General features: G+C 34.3%; 1 protein-coding gene across 2 annotated transcripts in view; it reads right to left on the reverse strand.

The window, feature by feature from the left end:
* The window catches only part of Gabrg2 (gamma-aminobutyric acid type A receptor gamma2 subunit), a 91,009-nt gene extending 79,550 nt beyond the window's left edge, over positions 1–11,459 (reverse strand). Inside the window, exon 1 of one of the 2 annotated variants that reach the window (XM_031351490.1) lies at positions 10,794–11,459. In XM_031351490.1, the coding sequence (XP_031207350.1) occupies positions 10,794–10,897 (104 nt within the window). In that variant the 5' untranslated portion in view covers positions 10,898–11,459. The remainder of the gene's footprint in view (positions 1–10,793) is intronic. The other variant, XM_031351491.1, reaches the window with a different exon arrangement.
* Between the last annotated feature and the right edge of the window lie 11,360 nt (positions 11,460–22,819).

Below are 22,819 nucleotides of genomic sequence, written 5' to 3' on the forward strand. Positions count from 1 at the left end.
AAAGTTAATAGAAAAGCAGGATGTTATACTTTGATTCCTCTAAATTGGCTTGAATCCTTCATTTTCAACAAGCTTCCCCCTAAAATGCACTTGAAACTTTTTGATGTACTTCCTTGACACTTAAATATCTGCTAAAAGTTGGGGTTACACAAAATAAGAAGCCAAAGAGAATTAATTGAATGAGGCGTTCTCTCACTCCTTGTACATCTGCAAGGATGTCTTTGATGCTTGTTCAACAGAGAGATTGTGCTACAGGTGGAAACAACAAAGAGTTTTAGGAAGAACTTCTTTCTTGAATAAGTGAAACTGGAAATGACCTACTTGCCAGAGAATCACCAGGAAAACCTTCAAAAACTGCTATGAATATTTTCAGGAGTATTTGTATGCTTGCATATTTGTGTTTTTATGACATTGTTAATTTTATTTGGTACATATTTAATACTATAAGTTCTCTCTCTCTTTCTCTCTGTATATGTGTATTTGTGTGTGTATGTGTGTTGGCACTTTATTAATTTTGTTTTCAAAATAAAAATTAGTTTTGTGAATATTGTTCAACTTAATACCTTCATCTTAAAGCATGAAATATAAAAGAAGTGTGTAAACAACTCTAAAATTCTAAAGTAACTCTTTCATGAAAAAATCATGTGGAAGATAGCAAGGCTCAGAGAAAATAAAAAGTAGCTAATAAACTCATATACAACAAATGTAGAGAAAATTAGAAAATGAGCCTGGTGTTTAAAGGCAGCTACATTCTGTGTGACATACAGAAAACTCTGTCATGCAATGGATCTTTCTCATTGGAAGCACACCATGCTAATTTCAGATTTTCCGTCCTACAAGAATGTGAGAAACAAGTTTCCATTCATGTATTGTAGCCACAACCTATGATATTTTATATAGCAGTTACAGCACACTATGACAACACCTTTCTTTTAACCACTGTCACATGTCAGAGTTCGTCTGGGTTTCCTCTAGCATAAGGTATGAGTGATTGAAAATATATTATATGGTGCGTTTGATTACCTGTAGAACATCGCACAACTTAGAGTCTTTGAGCTATAAGTGCTCACCTAAGGAAAGTGCTTCTAAAGAAATCAGAGAAAGGCATATCTATTTTATGCTGCTCACTTTTGGATAATTGATTATATAGACACATGATTTTTGCAAAAAGTGACAGTCTAAAGATGGGAAATCTGAAGTGACTTTCTAAATTATTGTAGTGCTACAACAAAGCTATTTTTACATTTCAAAATTTTCATTAAGAGAAATTAAAACATAGTCTCAAAATTACCTATATAATAATGTAGATGTCAACATTGTCCCATAAACTTCAATGCAGATACACCATGAAGATGGCTAGATATATTAAAACTCAACGTTAAAAAGATTTTATAATACATGCAACATCATTGTATCTCAAATCATTGGGTGGAAGAATATAATGATCATAAAAGAAAATATATAAACACTTAATTTTATTAATACTAATTGTAAAAGTACAAACCTATGGACACTTATATTAAAAATGCTATTAATAAAAACTCATCTAACTAAACATTAAATCTTAAAAAACTTATTGTTTTGATTAGGTTTTTATTGAACAGGCAAGCTTGGGGAATTTTTTCTGTTCTGTCACAAATGAATTGTAGGAAGCAAATATGGTGTCAGAAAGGTATTTTTGGTGCTGTTGCAGTAACCTAGGTGACAGATGATTTCTCCCTGCTATGATGACATCAATGAAGCACAAAAAATTGGAGAGTTATTCATGACCATGAATAGCAAAATATAAGCTTGTATTTTTTATCTTTCCTAGTACCCTCTAACCATTAAATGCATATATTCTAACAAAGATGTACTTGACTGTTACAATAGGCAAACCAAGTGTGTCCTTCATAATGACTTTAGTAATTTAGCTTAATGAACAAATGCCAGTAGCTTTGTACCATTTACTAGAAAAATAAGTGTCTCTCTAGTTTTATTTGGGGATGTTATATTCAGGGAGGACTCCTATGACATGACATACATTCTTATTAAACTTTGTCCACATCTTTAGAGATAGTCCCTGGTTAACAGAAATAATATACTTAAAATGAGTAGTGTAGACATTCTAGAAATTACAGACTTTCCCCAGATCGCTTATCTCATTCCAGTTAAAAGAAGAGAATGTATAAAATATAGAAATCAAAGTAATTAGAAAACTTTAATTATGTATATTTTGCATGCCCATAAAATCTAGAATTAAGAGGGGGAGCCAGGATTACTATGGTAGAGAGAAACATTTAAGAAAGAACATAGCCACAGGAAATGGTCTTGCAGTAGTAACAACAGTGGTAGACACAAGTACCATCTTCAATCACTGCTCAAAGTAAATGTATGAGGAATGAACACCTGCCTTTTATATAAGTGACTAGACTCGTTATGTAAGTAAATGCCTACCTACAAGTGAATGTCTGGCCAAATACCATTCAGTGGTTGGTCCTCTTAAAGACTTTATCAGACCTTAGAATGTACTTCAAAAGGGTTGTTTTGTTATAGTATGTTTTCTCTTGGTTTGTAGCCAAATTTGATGGATTTAAAGTTTAAAAGGAAGACTTTTGAAAAGAAAAAAACCAAAATATTTTTCTTTCTTCCTTTTCAAAATAAAGAAATCTTACAGAGAATACGAAATGATTCCGATTCCCATTATCTAATTAAATTATTATACTTTATATATTAATTATTTTATATTATTAATTATTATTGTGCATATACTAGAGGGGCAAACAAATTCACTAAAATTACCTTTCCTAAGGCAGATACAAAGCAAAAATAAAATAATTTTTAAAATTTCCATATGGTTTGTCAAATGAAAAGATAGTATCTTAAATGAGCATTTCAGTGGATATGTCTGTCCACTGATCCCTGATTCCACCGTTATAGTTTAGCAATTATTTACTTAAATTTTGTTTATTCTTGAGGAGTGAAAATAGAAAGAAAATGGATTGAGAAAGCAGTTAATTTATTAACATGGCTACTAACATTTACTTTTGCCAAAATATTCTATATTTGAAATACTAAAATAAAATTAAAATAAAAGCGCTGAGGCACTAAAGATTCCTTATGGGTACTCTTATGCGACATTTACTTTGTTCTGCACTTAAAATGTGAATGTCCCTATCCCTGTAATTTTGGTTTTGTTATAACCAAATGATCTTGCTTTAATACTTCTGTAGTTAACTATAGAATATTGTTGACATGCATCTTTTAGATGGTCACGGTCTCTTCTATGACTATATTTGACCATTTATATTGAACTAACAAAGACTAAGAGAAGATATATCAGTTGGAGACAATAAGTAATATGTTACTTATAATAAGTATGTATATTTCCATTTATATATATATATATATTTCCATTTATATAATCAAGTGTCTTGATTTATATTAACATACTCTACTATATGTTGTATAATGTAATTATTATTTTGATATATTTTAAATTATATAACATATGACACACACATACTCACACACACATTGAAGTTTTGAAAATTTAGTCTATGCCCAGTCAGTGTCATAGAACACAGTGTAGCTTTCATCACTGCTCTTTGTTTTTGTTGTTCTGTTTTGGGTTTGTCTTTTAACTAGTTATTTTCTAAATACTAAAAGGTCCTTTCAAAAAAAATGTATACTCTTCTTCAAAACTAAACCCCATTCATTTATAATTTTGTAATATGTGTGAAAGATTGTTAAAGGAGTATACTTAAAACTGTGAAGGACAAGAAAAGAAAATAATTTCATCATATTAAAACTGTGTAACTGGATGCTCATAGATGAATTTCAAATGTTTGTGAATCTCAGTTCTTTGCTCTATGTTTTTCTAGCACTATAACTCCACCCTGCTTTCTTACATCAGCATACAGCACACAAGCTTCTTTTGTATACTATTTATCTAATTAAACTTAAATAATTGTTTCTATAGCTTCCTGGTCAGAATGACTCAGAATATCAAGAACAGATCTTCTAGCCTATGCTGCTCAGTAATCCATATGTAGATAATACAGTAAGTCTAACTCAAATACTGTCTCTTTAATAAATTAAGAAAATTGCTCTATACTTTTTTGCTTTTAGTTTTGAGATAAGGTGTTTGTATGTTGCCCATGCTGTCCTGAAATTTGCCATGTAGACGAGGCTGGGCTTGAACTCAGAGACTTCCTGGTGCCGAGGCTGGAATTCCTCCTAAGTGCTAGAATTAAAGGAGTGCACCACCTGCTCGACTAATTTATTCCAAATTTTGTGTATAGAATGTTTAACAACCAGCTATTCTAAATATATTTTCAAAAGCAATTTACAAAAATGACTGATATTTACCAAACAACAAAAGACCATTTATCATTTTTCTCCCTAACACAAGTATATATTGCGTATCAACAAGGCATATTTAGCAGTATTTTTGAGCTACTTTATCTACGTTTGCCTTAATAAGTTACAGAATTTACTTCCTATTTAGCCTACTACATAGACTTTTTTTCTGTAACTGAACTTGTATGCATGGCAGGGTTTCAATTACGACCAAGGATCCTTGCTTTTAAAAAATCCCTTGTTTTGCCCACTGCTATGTTATTTTCTGTTCGTATGGTTTTCTTTATGAATGGGTGGAGAATATAATGTCAATGTTACTTATTTCCCATTTGCACGGTACTTTATCTACACACAGCTGTACAATGACCTTATAATAATATAGAATTATTACCGTGTTTATATTCACATATACTACAAGGATTAATATGATTTGGAGTTAAATTTTATTTTTACCATAAGCCACTAATATGGAACTTAAAAGGGGCTTTTTAAAATTTTTCTTTTAAAGGATATTCGGCCTCCAGTAACTGGAACTAATGAGAAAGGAAAAACTCTCCCAGGAATGTGACTTGAGGAGGCCTCTTAGGTTTCAAAACAATCAATGTGATTTCTTCCACTAAGAGTTGCTCTCAGGTCACTGGACTTGAACAGACTACAGTCTGTGTAATAGTAATGTAACAACAGGTACCTTGTTCCTCACCAGTGCTGGTATATAGGCACTCCTAGGCATGCTCTTTAATTTGCATTTGCTTTCTTCTTGATTAGGGCAGCTCTTAGAAGGAGAAAGTGGAGTCTTCCTTTTCTAGCAAATCTGTTGGGGGGGGGCTAAGGGCATGGATATAAACATTCTAGTCAAGCTGAAACCTATTATCAATTCCTAGAACTTCTTTTTCTTCTAGAAGTAAAAATGTTTGTGTCTTGATATTGGGATATCCTATAGGAATGCTAATTAAGTAATCTCTAGCATGATGGAGGTAATTAAAAAGCAAAATCACATCCTTTAAAATACACATATTTGAAATTTAAGTTTCCAGCCATTGATAAAGTGCTGTTATTTCTCCTTTAATATTCAGTATTATTAAGCCAATTTCAACTTTTTTCTAAGACTTTTTGTAAGGAAATTGAAGAATAACACTGAGAAAAAAATTTTTTTGTAGGTTTGCTCAATGAAAGACAGAGTTTTTAAATGCTGATGACATTCCGTAGTTCCTGCATAGTCAAGGCACTGCAAATTACACAATTAAAGTAAACTTACACATATATGATCATAAAAGAAATGTATTTTTCCAAATACAAATTATAATTTGGGATCTAAGCTGTTGTATTTAGTATGTCCTTAAGTACATAAACCTACTGAGTAGCAAGGTGTGTCTAAGTATGTCTGTCTAGAGACTATAGTTGTGGTTACAATTAATGACAGTATAACTGGTAAACGCTAAGATCCTAAGAAATCATCCCAAAATTTTGGATTAAATATTTTAATTTATCCAAGGGACATTTTGACCTCTATATATGTCTTCTAGTATCTGTTAAAACTGATATAGTACCGTTGGGCTTTATTGAAATGAAACATACTTGTGATTTTTCAGAAATAACTTTACCAAATTGATCACAGAAGACTGCTTAAAAGTTCTAACTCAACTGTCTGGAAGGTCAAGCAGGATAGTTGTCAAAAAAATTGAGATTTCAATTTAGACAATTACTCCATGATTTTTTTCCAGATTAATGCCAAGAGAAACAAATCATCTCACTGGAGAAATGGCTCAATTAAATGAGTGTTTTGTATTTGTATGTTCTAGAACCAATTCCCAGATGGATAATTAAAGGAAAACAAGACATCTTCAAAATCAGCAATAAAATGGACATACTTTAATTTACTTCTGTCACATATGTAAATATAGTGAGCTTCATATATGTGTTCCAATTATATATAATCTTCACTATGGTCTGATGAAATAGTCATCACATCCAGGCTTGAGGAACTAGATAACAGAATTATAGAACAGATGGAGGAAGTTTGCTGAAAATACAAACAAAACCAAAACCAAAACAAAACAAACAAAATCAGAAGTAGCAATAGATATGAGAATGCATGTGGGTTCATATAGAAAGATACGTGTGCATAATAGTAAGTAAACATGACACATGTCAACAGTAAATGCAAAAGCTTGCGTGCACGCATAACTTATAATTGGAAGTACTTTAAAGCAGCTGCTATTGCCTGTGGTGGTGTTGATTTCAATTACCTGCCCACTGTTGTAGGTATGGTAGCTTGATGAGACTACCTGTGAGACACTAACATTGTGCTTAAAATTTTTAAACATCTATGTTCAACAAGCTAAGATGCTATATCCAATAAGGAACTATGGGTCTGGTAGCACAATACAATGATGTCCCTACAACAAGTCCTGACATATTTTTAATTTGAGTGGAAATTATAAAATATCTAAACAGGTTTTACCATTAAATTTTCTGTGAATTAATTACTTCAAGTTGAATACAAAATGAATGTAAGATAATCAAAAGGCATTTGTGCAGTTAAACATTTAAATTAAAACCTAAATTTTAAACTGGTATGGAGCATAGCCTATAAACCAACCTAGAATCTCAATATGAGCTACATATACAGAGACATTAATACAAAACAAAAACAACAAAACAAAAAGTAGTTTTGAAATCCCAGCCTACTATCCAGATGTTTGATCTATGGTGTGGTGGATGGAGAAAGAATTCTTGGAAAATCTGAGTCATACATACATCCTCATTTTTTACCCTTTCATGTGGATGCTTAAGGCAGACTAATTGGAATCCAGTGTCTATGACCAAAACAATTACATATGCCTATAAAAATCAAATTTAGTTTCCAAGATAAACGAGGTAAAGCATTTGTAAAGATGTGGAGTAGCAAACTTGCCACTGAAGATTAACTCTGTAAACAAGTTGGATTAAATTGAAAAAGCAGAGTATTTCCTTTATGTTTATGGTTTGCAAAAGTTAAAATCTGTAAAAAACATAATTATGGCATAAAAATCTTTCACAGCTCTCAATATTTCATATGGAAAATTTTATTCACCAACAACTAAGGTTGGAAAATAAACATTAAAAATATTCAATAAATATGGATATGCATGTATGAATGTGAAAATAATTAATTTAAAAGGATGTCATGATTCGAGATGGAGCAAGGAGTGAATATATGTCATGGTTTGGAAGGAGCAATAGAAAGGAGAAATACTTAATTATGTTGTAGTATCAAAATTAAATACAATAAAAACCTTAAAACTATTATTAAAATTTAAAATTTAGATTATGAATAGTTCAATCTAACTTGTTTCAGACCAATCTAATTCTTTGAAAATAGTTATCTATTACTCTAAATATAGTATAAGATAACTTTTGGTAATCAAAATAAAATCTTCCTTCACATCAAAATTTCCTATTATACCTCATTTATTTCTGTTGTATTTTATATGTTTCTGGTTTTTAAACCTAAGAGAGAATAAAGTTATACTAAAATAATTTACCAATTTTTTAATTTTTTTCTTAAAACATACTTGTCAATATGTGACTTTGAAGTGTAAATTGTGAATATACTTACATAGGAAATTATATAGGTATATATTCTAAAATATTTCAAGAACTTTTTATACATGATACAAATATAGTAAAAATCTTTTATGGTTTTCATGTGTAATTTATATACAATTAGAATGCTTATGGATATGGAACTGATTTACTGTGCCTGATGAATAAAATTGTAGGAAAGAAAATGTTTACAAACATATCTATGATAATAAGTAAACTTTTCTAAATAGGCAGACTAAAGGCCTATTTCTTTAAAGGGAGCCCTGAGAACTTGTGAAAATTAACATTCTTAGACTTCACTCAGACCCCATGACTCAGAATCATCATCCAGTGTGCGGTTTAAGAATTTCCATTTTAGTAAGTCCCCATGATTCTCACAAGTTGTAAACAAGATACATGGAAGTTGAGCAAATTCAAGTTTGTGACATTCCCCCTCAAAAGGAAAGGTATAAGCTTCTAATATGCTCATTATGGTGCTTTGTTTTAAGATTTATTTTCCTTTGATGTAGGCACAATCTAGTGAGTTTAGTCATTTAATGGGAAACAAAGCTTATTTGGAGACTTAAAAATAAAATTATCCATTAAATGTTTCTTTTCTTGTCCTACAATGTACCTTCTCCTGCTATTGTTTACAATACAGACCCTTAGAATCCCATTTTTTTTTTGTTCAGTATTATTGTAACCATCCTCATGAACCTCTGCACCAACTTTAGAGATCAAAGCTTTGGTTTTCCATACTCAGCCATTCAAATCATTTATAGGATTGCATCAAATTAAACTCTGATCACATACACTGCACCAAATTACATTGGTTACTTCTTACATAGAGAATACAAAAGCTATCTGTCTAGAATTCTTGTAACACATAAACCCACCATTTAAAACTCTGTTAACCCCCATCTAGGGTACTCTTATCATTGCAATATGTAAAATCATGTTTCAGTTTTTAGATTATAATGTGTTCAAAAAGTAGAGCTGTTAGAGGAAAAAGATCTATCTTAAATAGTATTGCATCACATGTAATAATAAAGTAATATTTTTGAGTTAAATAGAATGCTTGGAGGTGAAATACATAAGAATATACTCAGGCAGTTAGTAACAAAGTGTTTAGTAAAATGAATGGGAATAAGAAAAACAGATACATTCATACCTGTCTGGTCTAGATTTTTATTCCACAGGTTTCATGGGTTGAAGAAATACAGGGAAGATAGGCCCAATTTATTAATGCTCTGATTCCCAAAACAAAGTTTACTAACTTTCATAAAATGTAATAGGAAAATGTGTGATGATTTTTTAATAGAAAATATTTTATGGGTTTACTACGGTTTGTGACTTATGATATTCCCAGTAAGTGTTCCTCTCCTCTTCTGGAAAAAAACTTCTTCAACCTGTAGTTCTTAATGAAACTATTTGAATTGTGAGTGGAGATTTTACTCTTTGCTTTGCCTGACTCTCTTCTATATCCAAAATCAACATGTTCTGTTCCCAATACTAGAGAAAGAAGGTCAGAGGAATGTATAGATATCTGCAACAAAGCAGAAAAGTAGTGAAACCATAGCCCCTTCAGCTTTTATTATTAATTATTATTATTATTATTATTATTATTATTATTATTATTATTACAACTACTATATCAACTTCCAAGAAAACTTTGGAGTAGTGCATTGATATTTTCCATAGATTCTTCTATCAGAGGTTGGGGAGGCCACAACCATAGGAGTAGTTTGTACAGTGGTTTGTCTCAAAATGTTAATACAGAAGTGCATTCCGTGGAAAGTGTGGACTTCTAGCCTGCTGTTAGTTCTTGTTGGAAACTGTAATGTGGTGAGGGCTACTTCCATGGATAGAAGCCTGGTGCACTGTGCTTGGAAGGATTCTACTCTCATAGGCTTAGTTCAGGGAAGTACTTAATAATCTAGAGGAAACACATTTCTGGGAGCACTCATGCTCAGGAATTCGACCGGTTCTCCTCCCCACTTTTGTTTGTGTAGGAAGACTGTAAATCACTCATGCATACTTCACTATTTAGGCATTGCATTCACTTGGTTGAGCACGTTTTCAAGACTGCAGCCAGGCCAACTCTGCTCCAGATATATTTCCTAAACATTCATTGAACTATATTCACTACCTCATGTGCAATAGTCCCCCTCCTATCCGAAGGTAGGAGTAGCATAAACCAGTGCCGGGTTCCTAGGCTTCTCTGCTGTATCTTGGCCCACTGGCCTGACTACATGGATGTCCTTTGTAGATTCAGGGATGCTGTATGTTTGACAAGCCTCTTTCCATAGGGCCTTTAGCTGGACCGCTGTCCTTGGTGCTGAATCGTGTTTGTCTAGCTGGGATTCAGCTGCCGGGTCAATGGAGCTGGATAGAAAACCTGGCTGACCAAAAAGCTCAGGTGCAGTACCAAAGAAAACTGTAGAGTATAATAGAAACAGCTCTGTCCCCGCCCCCAATCCTCCCTCACACAGACCACGCTTGTGTTCGCCACGACCCCATTTGTAATTTTCTCTTCCAGACCCCCACCCAAATGCCTTCAATATGGCCTCAAATGCCGGCGTGTGCAAGCACAACCCACTTCATATCAGATTGCAACAAATTCAAAATCTATTCCCCAAACACGGGGAGCTTTAGCGCTTTGAAACAAAATACAAACAAATAAAACCTAGTTCATTAACAAATAAACCAATATGTCCTTCCTCTCTCTTCCCTCTCGCTCCTCCCCTGTATAGTCATTCTTCCCTAAATTATAAAGCTTAAATCTCAAAAGAGTGTCTCAAATCTGGGTGGTCTCCCTGCTTCCACAACCTTATCTCTCCCCCCACATCTCTCTAAAGCCAAACGACGCTGAAAACGGCCAATCTTACCCTGGGTAGAGCGATAGCAGGAGCAGAATCCACAGCGTCATTTTCTGTGAAAATACAGGAGAGTAGACTGTGCTTCCAATGCTCCACGTATTTGGCGAACTCATCGCTTTTTTTTTTCTCTCGCCTCTCGCCTCTGGGTTGCAGAAGAATCCCTCCCCTTTGTATTATTATTATGCTGATGATTTGATGCTGGCTCCCCCCACCTGCCTCTAGTAGGTCCCGTCACTCAGGAGATGTATTGCTACCAGCTTCAAAATTAATATTCAGGGGGCAGAAATAAAGATCAGTACAAACGCTTGCAGATACCATCAAAGCGTCAGCTCAGGAATCAGCTTCCAAGTCTGGAAGGATAATAGAATTGAGGCAGGGGGATGGTACACGCAGAGATGTACACAGGAAGGTAAATGAGAGAAACAGAAAGGTGCTCACATCCATGCCCTGTGCACTCACAGGAATTCCCAGGGGTCCATCCTTTTAGGTTTGTTTATGTATTTGCTCTTTTTTCCCCCCATTTCTTTTCTTTCTTTTTAGATGGGGCTGAGTTCTTTTTGTCTGGTTCTGTTGTGTGTTTGTTTAAAAGATATAGGGGGAAAAATCACTCACTAGAGGCTTTGCCTGATTAACTCACACAGATTAACTGTGAGGTCAAAGTGGAAGGGATGTGAAGCTGCAGGAAGAATTAACACATGCGCGGAATTCTTTCCAGCACTCTTTAACCCTTTCCTGTAAGCAACCTACTAGGATTTCCATTCATGGGACAAAAAGAGATGCTTTAGTACTCATAGGAACAGAGTTACTAGAGAGAGGATCTGGTTTGCCCTATTTGAGAACAATCTTGTAAACTTAAATCATTGCATTGTTTGGGGGAGGGGCAACAAGCAGTGAGAAAGAAGTAGCTGAGCTTAGTAAACCATCCTTCTGAGAGAAGGGTTTGGTGAATTTAAACAGAAAGAAGGCAGAAAACACTGATAGAATAAGGCATGGGGAAAGTCAGTCTGTTGGAATGCTGACCAACCAAGCTCCATGGAGATAGGTGCTTAACCAAGATCACAAAATAGGGCGCTGGCTTGTTTGTGCCTGTGTGTAGCAGTGGGCAAAACAGTGGGAGATTTAACAATGGGAGACTCTTCTGGAAATTCTGTAAGCTCTGACTTTTGTTTTCTTAATAATTTTACATGCTTTGGAATCAGTCTTGGAAGTTCCTGTATTAACACTCTTCTTTCTTGATCAAATGAGCCACAGGGACATAGGAACTCTTTTCTTATTCTAACCTAATTAATAGGCCATACTCTTATATCCTGGGTCAGGGAGTGGCAAAGTGCTTCCGACTTCCTGTGCAATCAGTATCTCATATGCAAGACATTCATTATAAGATACGGGGTAGGCAATTGTCTCAACATCTTTATAAAAGCTGTCAGCATGTCATCTCTAAACCAAACCTTCTCTGAAAAAAAGATCATGCTATACACATGGCATTTGAACAAGTCCAAGAACTAGGAACTGAACATGAGATAATAGGGTCCCAGTTCCATCCTTACCTTCAAAATTACACCTGAGAAAAATGATAAAAAAAATATTGATGGCTTCTGGCTGTGACATAAGCCCAGGAGATTGAGTCCGTTAGATATGTCAAGGAAACCTGTATGACAGTAGCCATAAGCACAACTATTTCCTTGTACAGAACTAAATTCAATTAAAACAACAACAGCATTCACATGAGGTCAATGAATTTCTTCTCACTGTGACTTCAACATAACCAGAGAAAATTTAAATATTTTTTCATTGAAATGTTCCTCACTCAGCTACAGCAGAAAGATCAGGGTTTTCCTTTACAGTCGCAACAGTATTTTACTCAGATCCAAGGTAATCTACAATTCCATGTTGTTGGGGACTATATCTAATTTCAACATAGCATTGAGAATAAAGCCTATAAGCATATTTTTAGATGCTTACAAAAAAGTGATATAAGAGAAAGAAAGAGGCTAGTTATGGATCATAAAGATATTAGATCTCTTACCCACTGGAGTGCCTATCATAATACACCTGTCATGTAATTCCAGTCAGAGTTACTAGAAGACATAGAAGTAAGACAGTTTTGTGGAATATCTGAAGTGGCCAACCAAGCAATTAGGCAACCCACTAATTCGCTAATTTTTTCTAGATGACATAAGTACTTGTGTGGGAAGAATCTATCTTTTCCCCTATGGGACATTTCAGGAATTCCAAAGTACTTTCTCAGATAAATTCAATTAGTCACTCACATAGTGAACCCCATGGGAATGATTGTTATCGTTCAAAAATTTTCATATCATAGTAATCCTTCAGCACAATGATATTGTTCATAATAATCTTCACAAATTATCATCGACTTTCATAACAGAATGCCTTCTCACATATTTAGAGAATCCATTTTAATTGTACTATTTTTGATTAGTAGGCTGCAATGTGCCTCAGTGGATCTTCTTATCTGATGACTAGTCTTTGAACTAAGCTATGTTGATGTTTTCTGATATTGCTATATTTTATTCTCTTATACTTATAAAATGTATTATTTAATAATTTATTTCATAATCAACTTACCTAATTTATTGAGTTCATATTCATTACTTAATAAAATGAGGGTCATTTTATTATAAGTTATATGCATGCCTACTTCCATACATGTGGATTAAATTATATTAAAAATTGAAAAATATACTAGAAAGTAAAAATAAAGAAAATGACTGCACTCAACTACAAAAGGAACTGCCATTGTATGACAGTATTTGTATTTACTGTTTCTGCTGTTGTTAGTGTTCTTTGAATTAAATTTTAAATTTTATTCTTAATGTGAAACTGTCTTAATAGTGTTATGTTGTGGTCAATATCCTCAGAAGTAAATTATGAGATTAAGCATTGTGGGCCAGTCGGCTATATCTGTAGGAAAAAGCACTAGTAGTGCAAGCCCTGAGTTCAATTCCTGGATCCCCACTTCAAAAGACAGATGCAGTTGAGTGGTTCCACTATCTAGGCATTTCTAATACAAAATACACAGACAAAAGAATTGCACAGAAGCTTGTGTGGACAGATAGGTTCGAGCAAGCTGTGTAGTGGCAGGAATATGCAGAAAGAATGGCTCAATAAGGTGAATGAGAAGAACTAACTCTTGAGAGCCATCCTCTCCCCAAAATTGTCTTCTGACCACTACAAGTGTTCTGTAAGTATATATATGCATGGGTGCATGCATACATACATTCATACACACACAGAGAGACAGAGAATAATTAAGTTAATAAACATTAAAAGTTTGATGTATAATCAATCATTCATAAGAAATTAAAATATATGACTTAAATTTTAGTTCTGGCAATAACTAAGTAGATGACACTTCTTTGGAAAATATTTGTAACTCTGGGAATTATTAATTGAACAACTAATAAGTATTAGAAAGGTGTGTGATATTATGTGAAGGTATAAAGAAATTAAGGTACATTGCAACAAGAATTAAATTAGCTCTAAGATTGTACCTTTTCTCTGGCAATTTAAATGGTTAAGAACTTTTCTCTATTTTCCTAGGATTTCCTTGTTTAGCCCCCACATGGAAGAAAACTACTCAACCCCAGAAGTTAGCTAGATAGAGTAGAATCTGATTGACAAGTATCAGAAGGCTCCCCTGAAAGCATAAATTGAGAAGAAAATCAGAAAGTGACAACAGAAAGATAATGGTTTATGTGTCAAAGTAAACTCCCCTTAAATGCCTGTTTCTATGAAAGAGAGGCTAGGGATGTTAAAGAGCCCAGAGAATGCAAAACTGAAAGATTGGAAAAGCTCTCAGTCATATCAGCTGCCATTTTCCAAGGTTGCAGTATGGCAACTGAATTCCATCAAGTGAAGATTCCCCATCAGCACCTCACTGTTTACTCCGACTCCCAGGACCATGACTTTTCCCTATTTAATGAAGTGCTGATTAGTCATGAGGGTAATGACAAAATTAAGACCGACCCACTGAAAGTGTTGCAGTGTATTCCCCACTCAAACATGGTGATTGGTAAATAATTTAACACTTATTACATCAAAAATAATAATTCTTCAGAGGAACATAACATACCAAAATCTTGTTTCTACATTATGTAAAACAGCAAACACATGGGAAAATCATTAACTGCGCATAGAACAAAACGTGAAGACATAGCAAATATAATTATAGAATTATAGAAGCAGATAAACCTGAGATGTCCTAAACATTGCAAATAGCAGACAATACTCAGAAACAGTTAGTCAGCCACTAAACGTAATTCAACGACTTAATGAAACAAATATGCTCATGATGTTTACATGGGCAAATGAATGAATGGCATTGCATCTCAGCAGAAAATGGTAACTGTATTCCAAAGATAAGACAGAAGTTCTAGAGATAAAATTTCCAGTGCCTGGAAGGAAAAACATACATAACAGCAGACAGACTACTGGGAATAACAGAAGTGACTGGAAGATATAAAAGAGGATGAAACAGGATCAGTGGAAAATGAACCACACATAAACACTAGAAAAAAAATACTACAAATAAGAATCCAAGTGTCCCAGGAATGAGTACCTGCAAAGTGATGTTGATGGACAAAAGGAGATTAAGCAGACACATGTCGAAGGCAATAAGGTTGCAAATTGCCCAAATTAGTGGGGAATATTAACATACAGATTCACAAAACAAAGCAGATTTTAAGCAGTGTAAAAACTGGGCCAAAAATCTTCATAGTCACCCATATAAAATAAAACAGAATGCTACACTGTGACATATCAATGTGATGATGGATGACATATCAAAAATGACTCCAGTACTCCACAGTTATGAATAAAACCTACCACTACTACAAATTAAAAAAAAAAAAAAAAAAAAAAGGAATGGCCCTTGCCACCAGCAATTAGATAACATCCATAGTACTTCAGTAAAGGATGTCAAGTACTCAGGAGGGAAATAACTAAGCTACATCATCACCATAAGATAAAATGACATATTTTGGGTAGGCTTTGGAGTGACATAAAGGCATTTGGAATGTAGAAATAGACATAGATATGATTATATACCATTATATATGTGTATGGCATTTTCAAAAATAATTTTTCAAATTGTAACTAAGAGACAGTGATGACATCTCTAATGACTAAGATTATGTATACATGTAAAATTCTACAAGCATTCATAAATTAAAAAATAAAAACCAAAGCATTTTTATACAAGGAAAGACTGGAAGAACTTGTCAGCTAAACTAAAACTAATGCTAAACATCATGTTTTGAGAGAAGCACCAGATAGAAACACAGACCCATAGAGAGGAACTCTAGAAATACTATAAAAGAAAACATATCTTATCTGAATTTACTTAAAACACATTTTGCTATATTTTTACATGTAAAAAATCATACCTTATAAGGCAAATAAAACATTAGAGAATAGTTTGTAGTTTATAACAGACATGTATATAAAATATATCTAAGGAACAGTATCACAAAGAAGCTCAGACATTGAATGAATGAAATTATAGTGTAGTACATTTCCTGCTAATCCATTGAAGAGGTGATGGCTTGTATGTAAATAGACTTTGACAAGACAGAGATAAGAATTCTCAACCATAAACTCTTCAACAAAAGACATACAAAAGATATTTAAGTGTCATTACATTAAAATCTAATTCTAAAAATGAATGAGTAAAGACAAAACAACCAAAAAATATTGACTGCAAGGTTTAAAGGATGGCCTCCTGTCTAAGAGCAATATTTGTCCTTTCAGTGATTCCAAGCAGCTACACGGTGGCTCACAACTCTCTGTAACTCCACAGTGAATGGTTTCACACCCTTTTCTGGCCTCCACAGGTAGTCATGGAGTACAGATATTTGCAAGCAAGTAAATCAGCCCTACAGGTAGAATAACAATATTTAAAAAGAAAATACTGAATACAAGGGGACAATAATTTATAATTCAACAAAAAAATAAAAGCTAAATGCTGCATGAAATACCAGTGACTATGAGACATCATATTGTGTTAGTTTGAGTGAGAATGACTCCTATAAGCTCATGTACTGGATGCCTTGTCACCAAGGAGAGACACTGTCTTTATAGATTAGAAGGATTAGAAACTGTGCCCTTACTGAAATAGATATGGCTTTGTGAGAGGAAGTGTGTCATAGGGGATGGTCCAGTCTCTTTCTCTCTCTCTCTCTCTCTCTCTTTCTCTCTCTCTCTCTCTCTCTCTCTCTCTCTCTCTCTCTCTCTCTCTCTCTCTCTCTCTCTCTCTCTCTCTCTCTCTCTCTCTCTCTCTCTCTCTCTCTCTGGCTCTCTCTCTGGCTCTTCTGTATGTGTATACTGTCTGTGAATCATGTATGTGTGTATAAAACTATCAGCTACTGGTTCAGTGTCATGTCGGTCTGCTTCCTTGCTTCCTGCAACAGGATAATTATGGACTAACCATTTATAAATGTAGCAAAGCCCCTACTAAATGCTTTCTGTTACAAGAGTTGTCTTGTTCATAGTATTTCTTTGTCGCAATAGAACAGTAACTAAGACAATGAGAGACATAAACTCATCTTTATGATGTTAAAATAAGTAACTGAAAACAAGGCTTCAAAATGAATGACACAAAAGCTAAAGGATACATGCAAATACAGGCACACACACACCGACCACACATCTAGACAACATTCTGTAACTGCAGAATAGACTGCAACCCATGCATTCCTTTAAAATTTCATAGAATAAGTAAATTTCAAGGTTACTATTTCAGAATTCACTAAGCAATCTACCATAAACAGAAAAATGTTAATCATGTTCCCCTTTTCCCCATGATCAGGAATTGGAGAGGGGACCAGAAATGGAGCACCAAGGGCCAGCAGAATGAATGGAAATATACAACCTAGGGAGGTTGGACATGGGGTGCACCTCTAGAATGTATCAGAGGCCTGGGAGGTAAGAAGATCTCAAGACTCAAAGAGAGGGACCTTAGATAAGATGTCCAAAAGTGGGGAGAGGGAATTTGTAGAATCCATCTCCAGTAGAAAGACAGGGCATCAAGTGAGGGTTGGGGTTGCCATCCCACAGTCAAAAACTCTGACCCAGAATTGTTCCTACCTAAAAGAACTGCAGGGAAAAAATGGAGAAAAGACTGAGGGAAAGGAGTTCTATTTACTGGCCCAAATTGGGACCCATATCAAGGGCAGGCTCCAAGGCGTGACAATATTACTGATGCTATGATGTGCTTACAGGCAGGAGCTTAGTAGGGCTGCCCTCTGAGAGGACCAAAAAGCAGCTGTCTGAGACAGAAGCAGATACTTACACTCAGAAGTTAGGCACATCTGTGGTTGAATTAGGGAAAGGCTGGAAGAAGTTGAAGAGCAGGGAGACTTCATAGGAAAACCAGCAGTCTCAACAAACCTCACCCCTGGAGATCTCTCAGACACTGAGTCACCAACCAGGTAGCATGCGTTAGCTGGTCTGAGGCCCTTGACACATACAGCAGACTTGAGGCCCCAGGGAATGTGGAGGCCTGGCAGTGTGTAGAGGGTGTGGAGGTATGGGATATCCTCTTGGAGACAGGGCAAGAGGAATGGGATAAGGAGCTGTAGGAGGACTGGGATCAGGATAATGCTGTACTGTAAAAATAAAAGATTAAAGATTAAAAAGAAAAAAGAAAAGAAAAATCCAAAAATTTTAATTACTAAGTAAAGTCCTTCTGAATATTATGGTTCAAAGGTAAAGTTAAAGATATTTTGCATAAAATAAAACCAATGCATATCAATATTCATGTTGTAGAGTTAAAACAGACTTTTGGAGAAAATTTTGTAGCAATAAATGCTTAGAAGTTGAAAAGCTTCAAAGTAAGGATAGAAGCATACAGAATCTGGAACGTCAATTTAAAGGAAATTAATACAAAACATAGACTCTTAACACTGTGCACGTTCCCATTGGACCATTAGAAGCAAAGCAAGGATTTGTTCAAGTGCCATGTGATAATACTGTGAGATCTAGTAACATAAGCAAGGCAGGTGTAGTCTCAGGCTACTTTCAAAACTGCTGTCTGTACTCAGACCACAGTGGTGCTTCTCAGTTTGGAGCACACGGTTTTGTTTGCTGGATCTGGAGCTTTCACACATGCGTTGTCTCTACATAATAATAATGTTCTTGTCCTTGATATTTATTTCCTATTTATTTGCAGATCTCATCTTAAACCCATTTCCTTCCCAGACTAATGAACTCAGTTAATTCTCTATACTAAGAAACATGTTTTACCAGATGATGGTGGCACCAGCTTTTAATCCAGCACTCAGAGAGCAGAGGCAGGAAAATCTCTGTAAGTTCAAGGCCAGCCTACATTACAAAATGAGTTCCAAGGCAGCCGCTGCTGTACACAAAGAAATCCTGTATTGTAAAACCAAAAAGTAAAAATAAATATAAAAGCATGGAGTTTCATATTGTCATGAGTGAGCCTAGAACCTAATGTTTTCCAAGGAAATGTTCTACGACTAAAGCTACATTTCTACTTGCATCTTAAAATTTATACTATTTAAAACACAGATTATATTCTCTACAAAGTTGTATAACTGCTTGTGTTTTTCATTTCTGCCCAGTGTTCTGTCTGGTTTTGTGTGTCTACTTGACACAAGCTTGACACAACCTAGAGCCATCAGAGAGAAAGGAGACTCATTTGAGGAAATGCCTCCATGAGATCACGGCATTTTCTCAATTAGTGATCAGTGGGGGATGGTCCAGTCCATGGTGGGCAGTGCTACCCCTGGGCTGGTGGTCCTAGGTTCTAAAAAACGCAGGCTTAGAAAGCCATGTAAAGCAAGCTTGTAAGCAGTACTCCTCCATGGCTTCTACATCAGCTCCTGCCTCCAGGATCTTGCCCCCATTAAGTGCCTGTCCTGATTTCCTCAATAATGAACAGCAATATGGAAGTTTAAGCCATATAAATCCTTTTCTCCCCAAGTAGCTTTTAGAACATGGTATTTTGTTCCATCAATAAAAATCCCAAATAAGATACCCAGCTTGGCTATATAGTTACTGATTGTCAAAATTTTGCCTAGTATTATTTGTACTGTGAAATAAAAGTCTACTATTTATGCTATGTCACATTTCTTGGTTTTCATATGATATTTGCACATTAAAGAATATTCTCATGGGCTATGTTAAAAGATATTTTTAAAAAGTATATCAATTATGTGTTTTTATATAAAATGGCAGTAGTGTTTAATTTTCTCCTCTTCAAGGAGAAATAACTGACAAAACTGGATTTAAGAGGGGATGTGTTAGTTTTTCTTTTTATATTTTATGCACGTGTGTGCACCTACATGAGTTTGTATGCTCCATGTGTGTGTGTATGCTGGTAAGGACTAGGATGAGTCTCTTCAACTGTAACTATAGCTACAAATGATTATTAGGTGCTCCATGTAGGTACTGGGAAGGTCTTCTGCATGCACAGCATGTGCTCTTAACTGCTGAATTTAATTTATAATTCAAAGGCATACAGTCCATAATAGCAGAGAAGGAAAGGTAATGGGGACATGAGAGAACTAGTCACATTGAAACTACAGGTACAGTGAAATCTGATGTTCTATTTCACTTTGTACTTAGTCTTAGCTCTAATCCACACTGTATCACCTATATTCAGGGTGGGTCTTCAGTCCTTAATAAGAACTGTAAGTCCCTCAAAGATACATCTGAAACTCTGTCTCCTAGGAGATCCCAAGTCCACTCAAATTGATTAGTCATCACAAGAACACATGAAATCCAAATAGCCTGTTGTATGTCATATTTCACTTTTAATAAAGAAACTAAGGCAAAAGCAAATATATATCTTAGTTGAGATTCATACTTAAATTTACATGATTTTCCAACTTTACTGTGATAATGTTGACACTTGATGATTAAGAAATTAAGTAAACTAAGTAATTAAGTAAACTAAGAAATTAATTTTGAACTCGTTCTCCAGACAGATGAATGAAATAATATATGAAACTCATTCATTCATTGATTCATCAAGTGACAAGTGTCATAACACTTAATAGATGCTGAAGAAAAAACCCAGATATAGGTGAACTATATGTTTTTCTTTCATAACTTGTACAGGTTACTATTATACTGCTTAATTAACATATTTCTTTTTACAGTTTATGCAAAATGACTTAAGGTGAAATATTTGTGGACCTACCTAATGAAATGTTGACTAATTATGAGATTTTACAATGGCAAGGAACATTTTTTGAAATTACTTGAGCTTGCCCCTGTAGTACCTATGGAATTAAGTTATTTAAAAATTTTGTTACCTTGCCCACATTCCAGTGAAACAATGTATAGTTGAGAAGTCATCAAAAATATTAATATGATTTCTTATGTAAAATTTACTTTAGAAATTATCTGACCTAATCTTCACTTTGGAAGAGATAGAGGAAATAATATTTTAATGTATATCTTTTAACCTTCTTAAGCTTTAATTCACCATCTATAAAATACAAAAAGTACAGATAACTAGCTTGTAGCCCATCATAAATAAAAATGAAATCATATCAGTCAAGTACTAATGACCGTGTGGATCTGATAACTAGACCTTTGACTACAATAAGATCTCCCTATTGAATTGTTTACTGACATATTTACATCTTGTAAAATCTATTTAATATGTAAACTTGTTTATATTATATATTTGAATCTTGTAAACATATAACATTTAATTTTTCTAATTTCATAGTTGCTGAAGATATCAATTGTATTCAGAGCTCTAAAAATATATATTAATATATATAACATAAGAACTGTTATGATGAATTCCTTGCTCCTGTTTTGATAGAAATTCAGCATTATATAATACAACCAATAGGTAGGAAAATACCCCAATGTCAACTGTCTTTATGAATTGTCAGTATTGTTGACTTAAGCATAATGCATTTTACATTGGTGCTATTTTAATTTTACTGCTACAGAATCAATATTTATATATAGAAAAAGCTAACACAAACTTTGGCATTGTCAAGGACAGTCGAATGTTTTACCATACATGCCAATTTCATAACCACTTCTCCACAAGTTAGTAAGAGAAATTATTAAATATATATACATACATGTATATATATATATATATATGAGTGTGTGTGTGTGTGTGTGTGTGTGTGTGTGTGTGTTCTTAAGTGAACTAATACATGGTTTACTTGCTATGTAACCATTCCATTAACTGACAATTCTGTTCCATCTCTTCAGTGCACTAAGAAACATTTAAAATCTGGGAATACTAAATTACTTGCTTGAGATTACACACTAAACATGTTAATAGCTAATGTTTTTTCTTGGCCTTCTTTAGTCTTATGCTGCAAGTGTGGAATGAGCTCTAAGTACCTCATAATCAAAAATTTTCTTCTTCTGGGACTCCCCCTTCAAACCTTAGATAAATTTAAGTTTCCTCTATCTATCTATCTATCTATCTATCTATCTATCTATCTATCTATCTATCTATCTATCTATGTTTTTGCCTCTGCCTCTTCCTCCTTGTCTCTCTGTCTCTCTTTCCCTCATCCAAATAAACATAGGAGAGAAGTAACATTTAAAGAATCCTGGAATAAATGAATTTTCATCTGTACTAACAACATTCAACTTGAAGCCTTTAAAAGACAATATCTAAAATGGTAAAAAAAAAAATAGTATCAGAAAAAAGTGTGGGTATATATGCTTGTATATATGTGTTCATATAAATTTAGGTATAAGAAACCTAAATATGTTTAAAATTATGTAATGAATATTTAATATATCAATATATATTGTCATCTTCCTTTCTTACCCATAAATTCTCAACTACAGAAATTATGGTTTTGGGTTTTAGAAGTCTTTTGTTTTTTTTATAAGACTTGCAGCCTGGTGGTGGTGGTGTATACCTTTAATCCTAGTACTTGGGAGGAAGAGGGGGGTGGATTTCTGAGTTTGAGGTCAGCCTGGTGTACAGAGTGAGTTCCAGGACAGCCAGAGCTATACAGAGAAACCCTCTCTCAAAAAACAAAACAAAACAAAACAAA

Source organism: Mastomys coucha, unplaced genomic scaffold (genome assembly GCF_008632895.1).
Source record: "Mastomys coucha isolate ucsf_1 unplaced genomic scaffold, UCSF_Mcou_1 pScaffold5, whole genome shotgun sequence".
Taxonomy (NCBI): domain Eukaryota; kingdom Metazoa; phylum Chordata; class Mammalia; order Rodentia; family Muridae; genus Mastomys; species Mastomys coucha.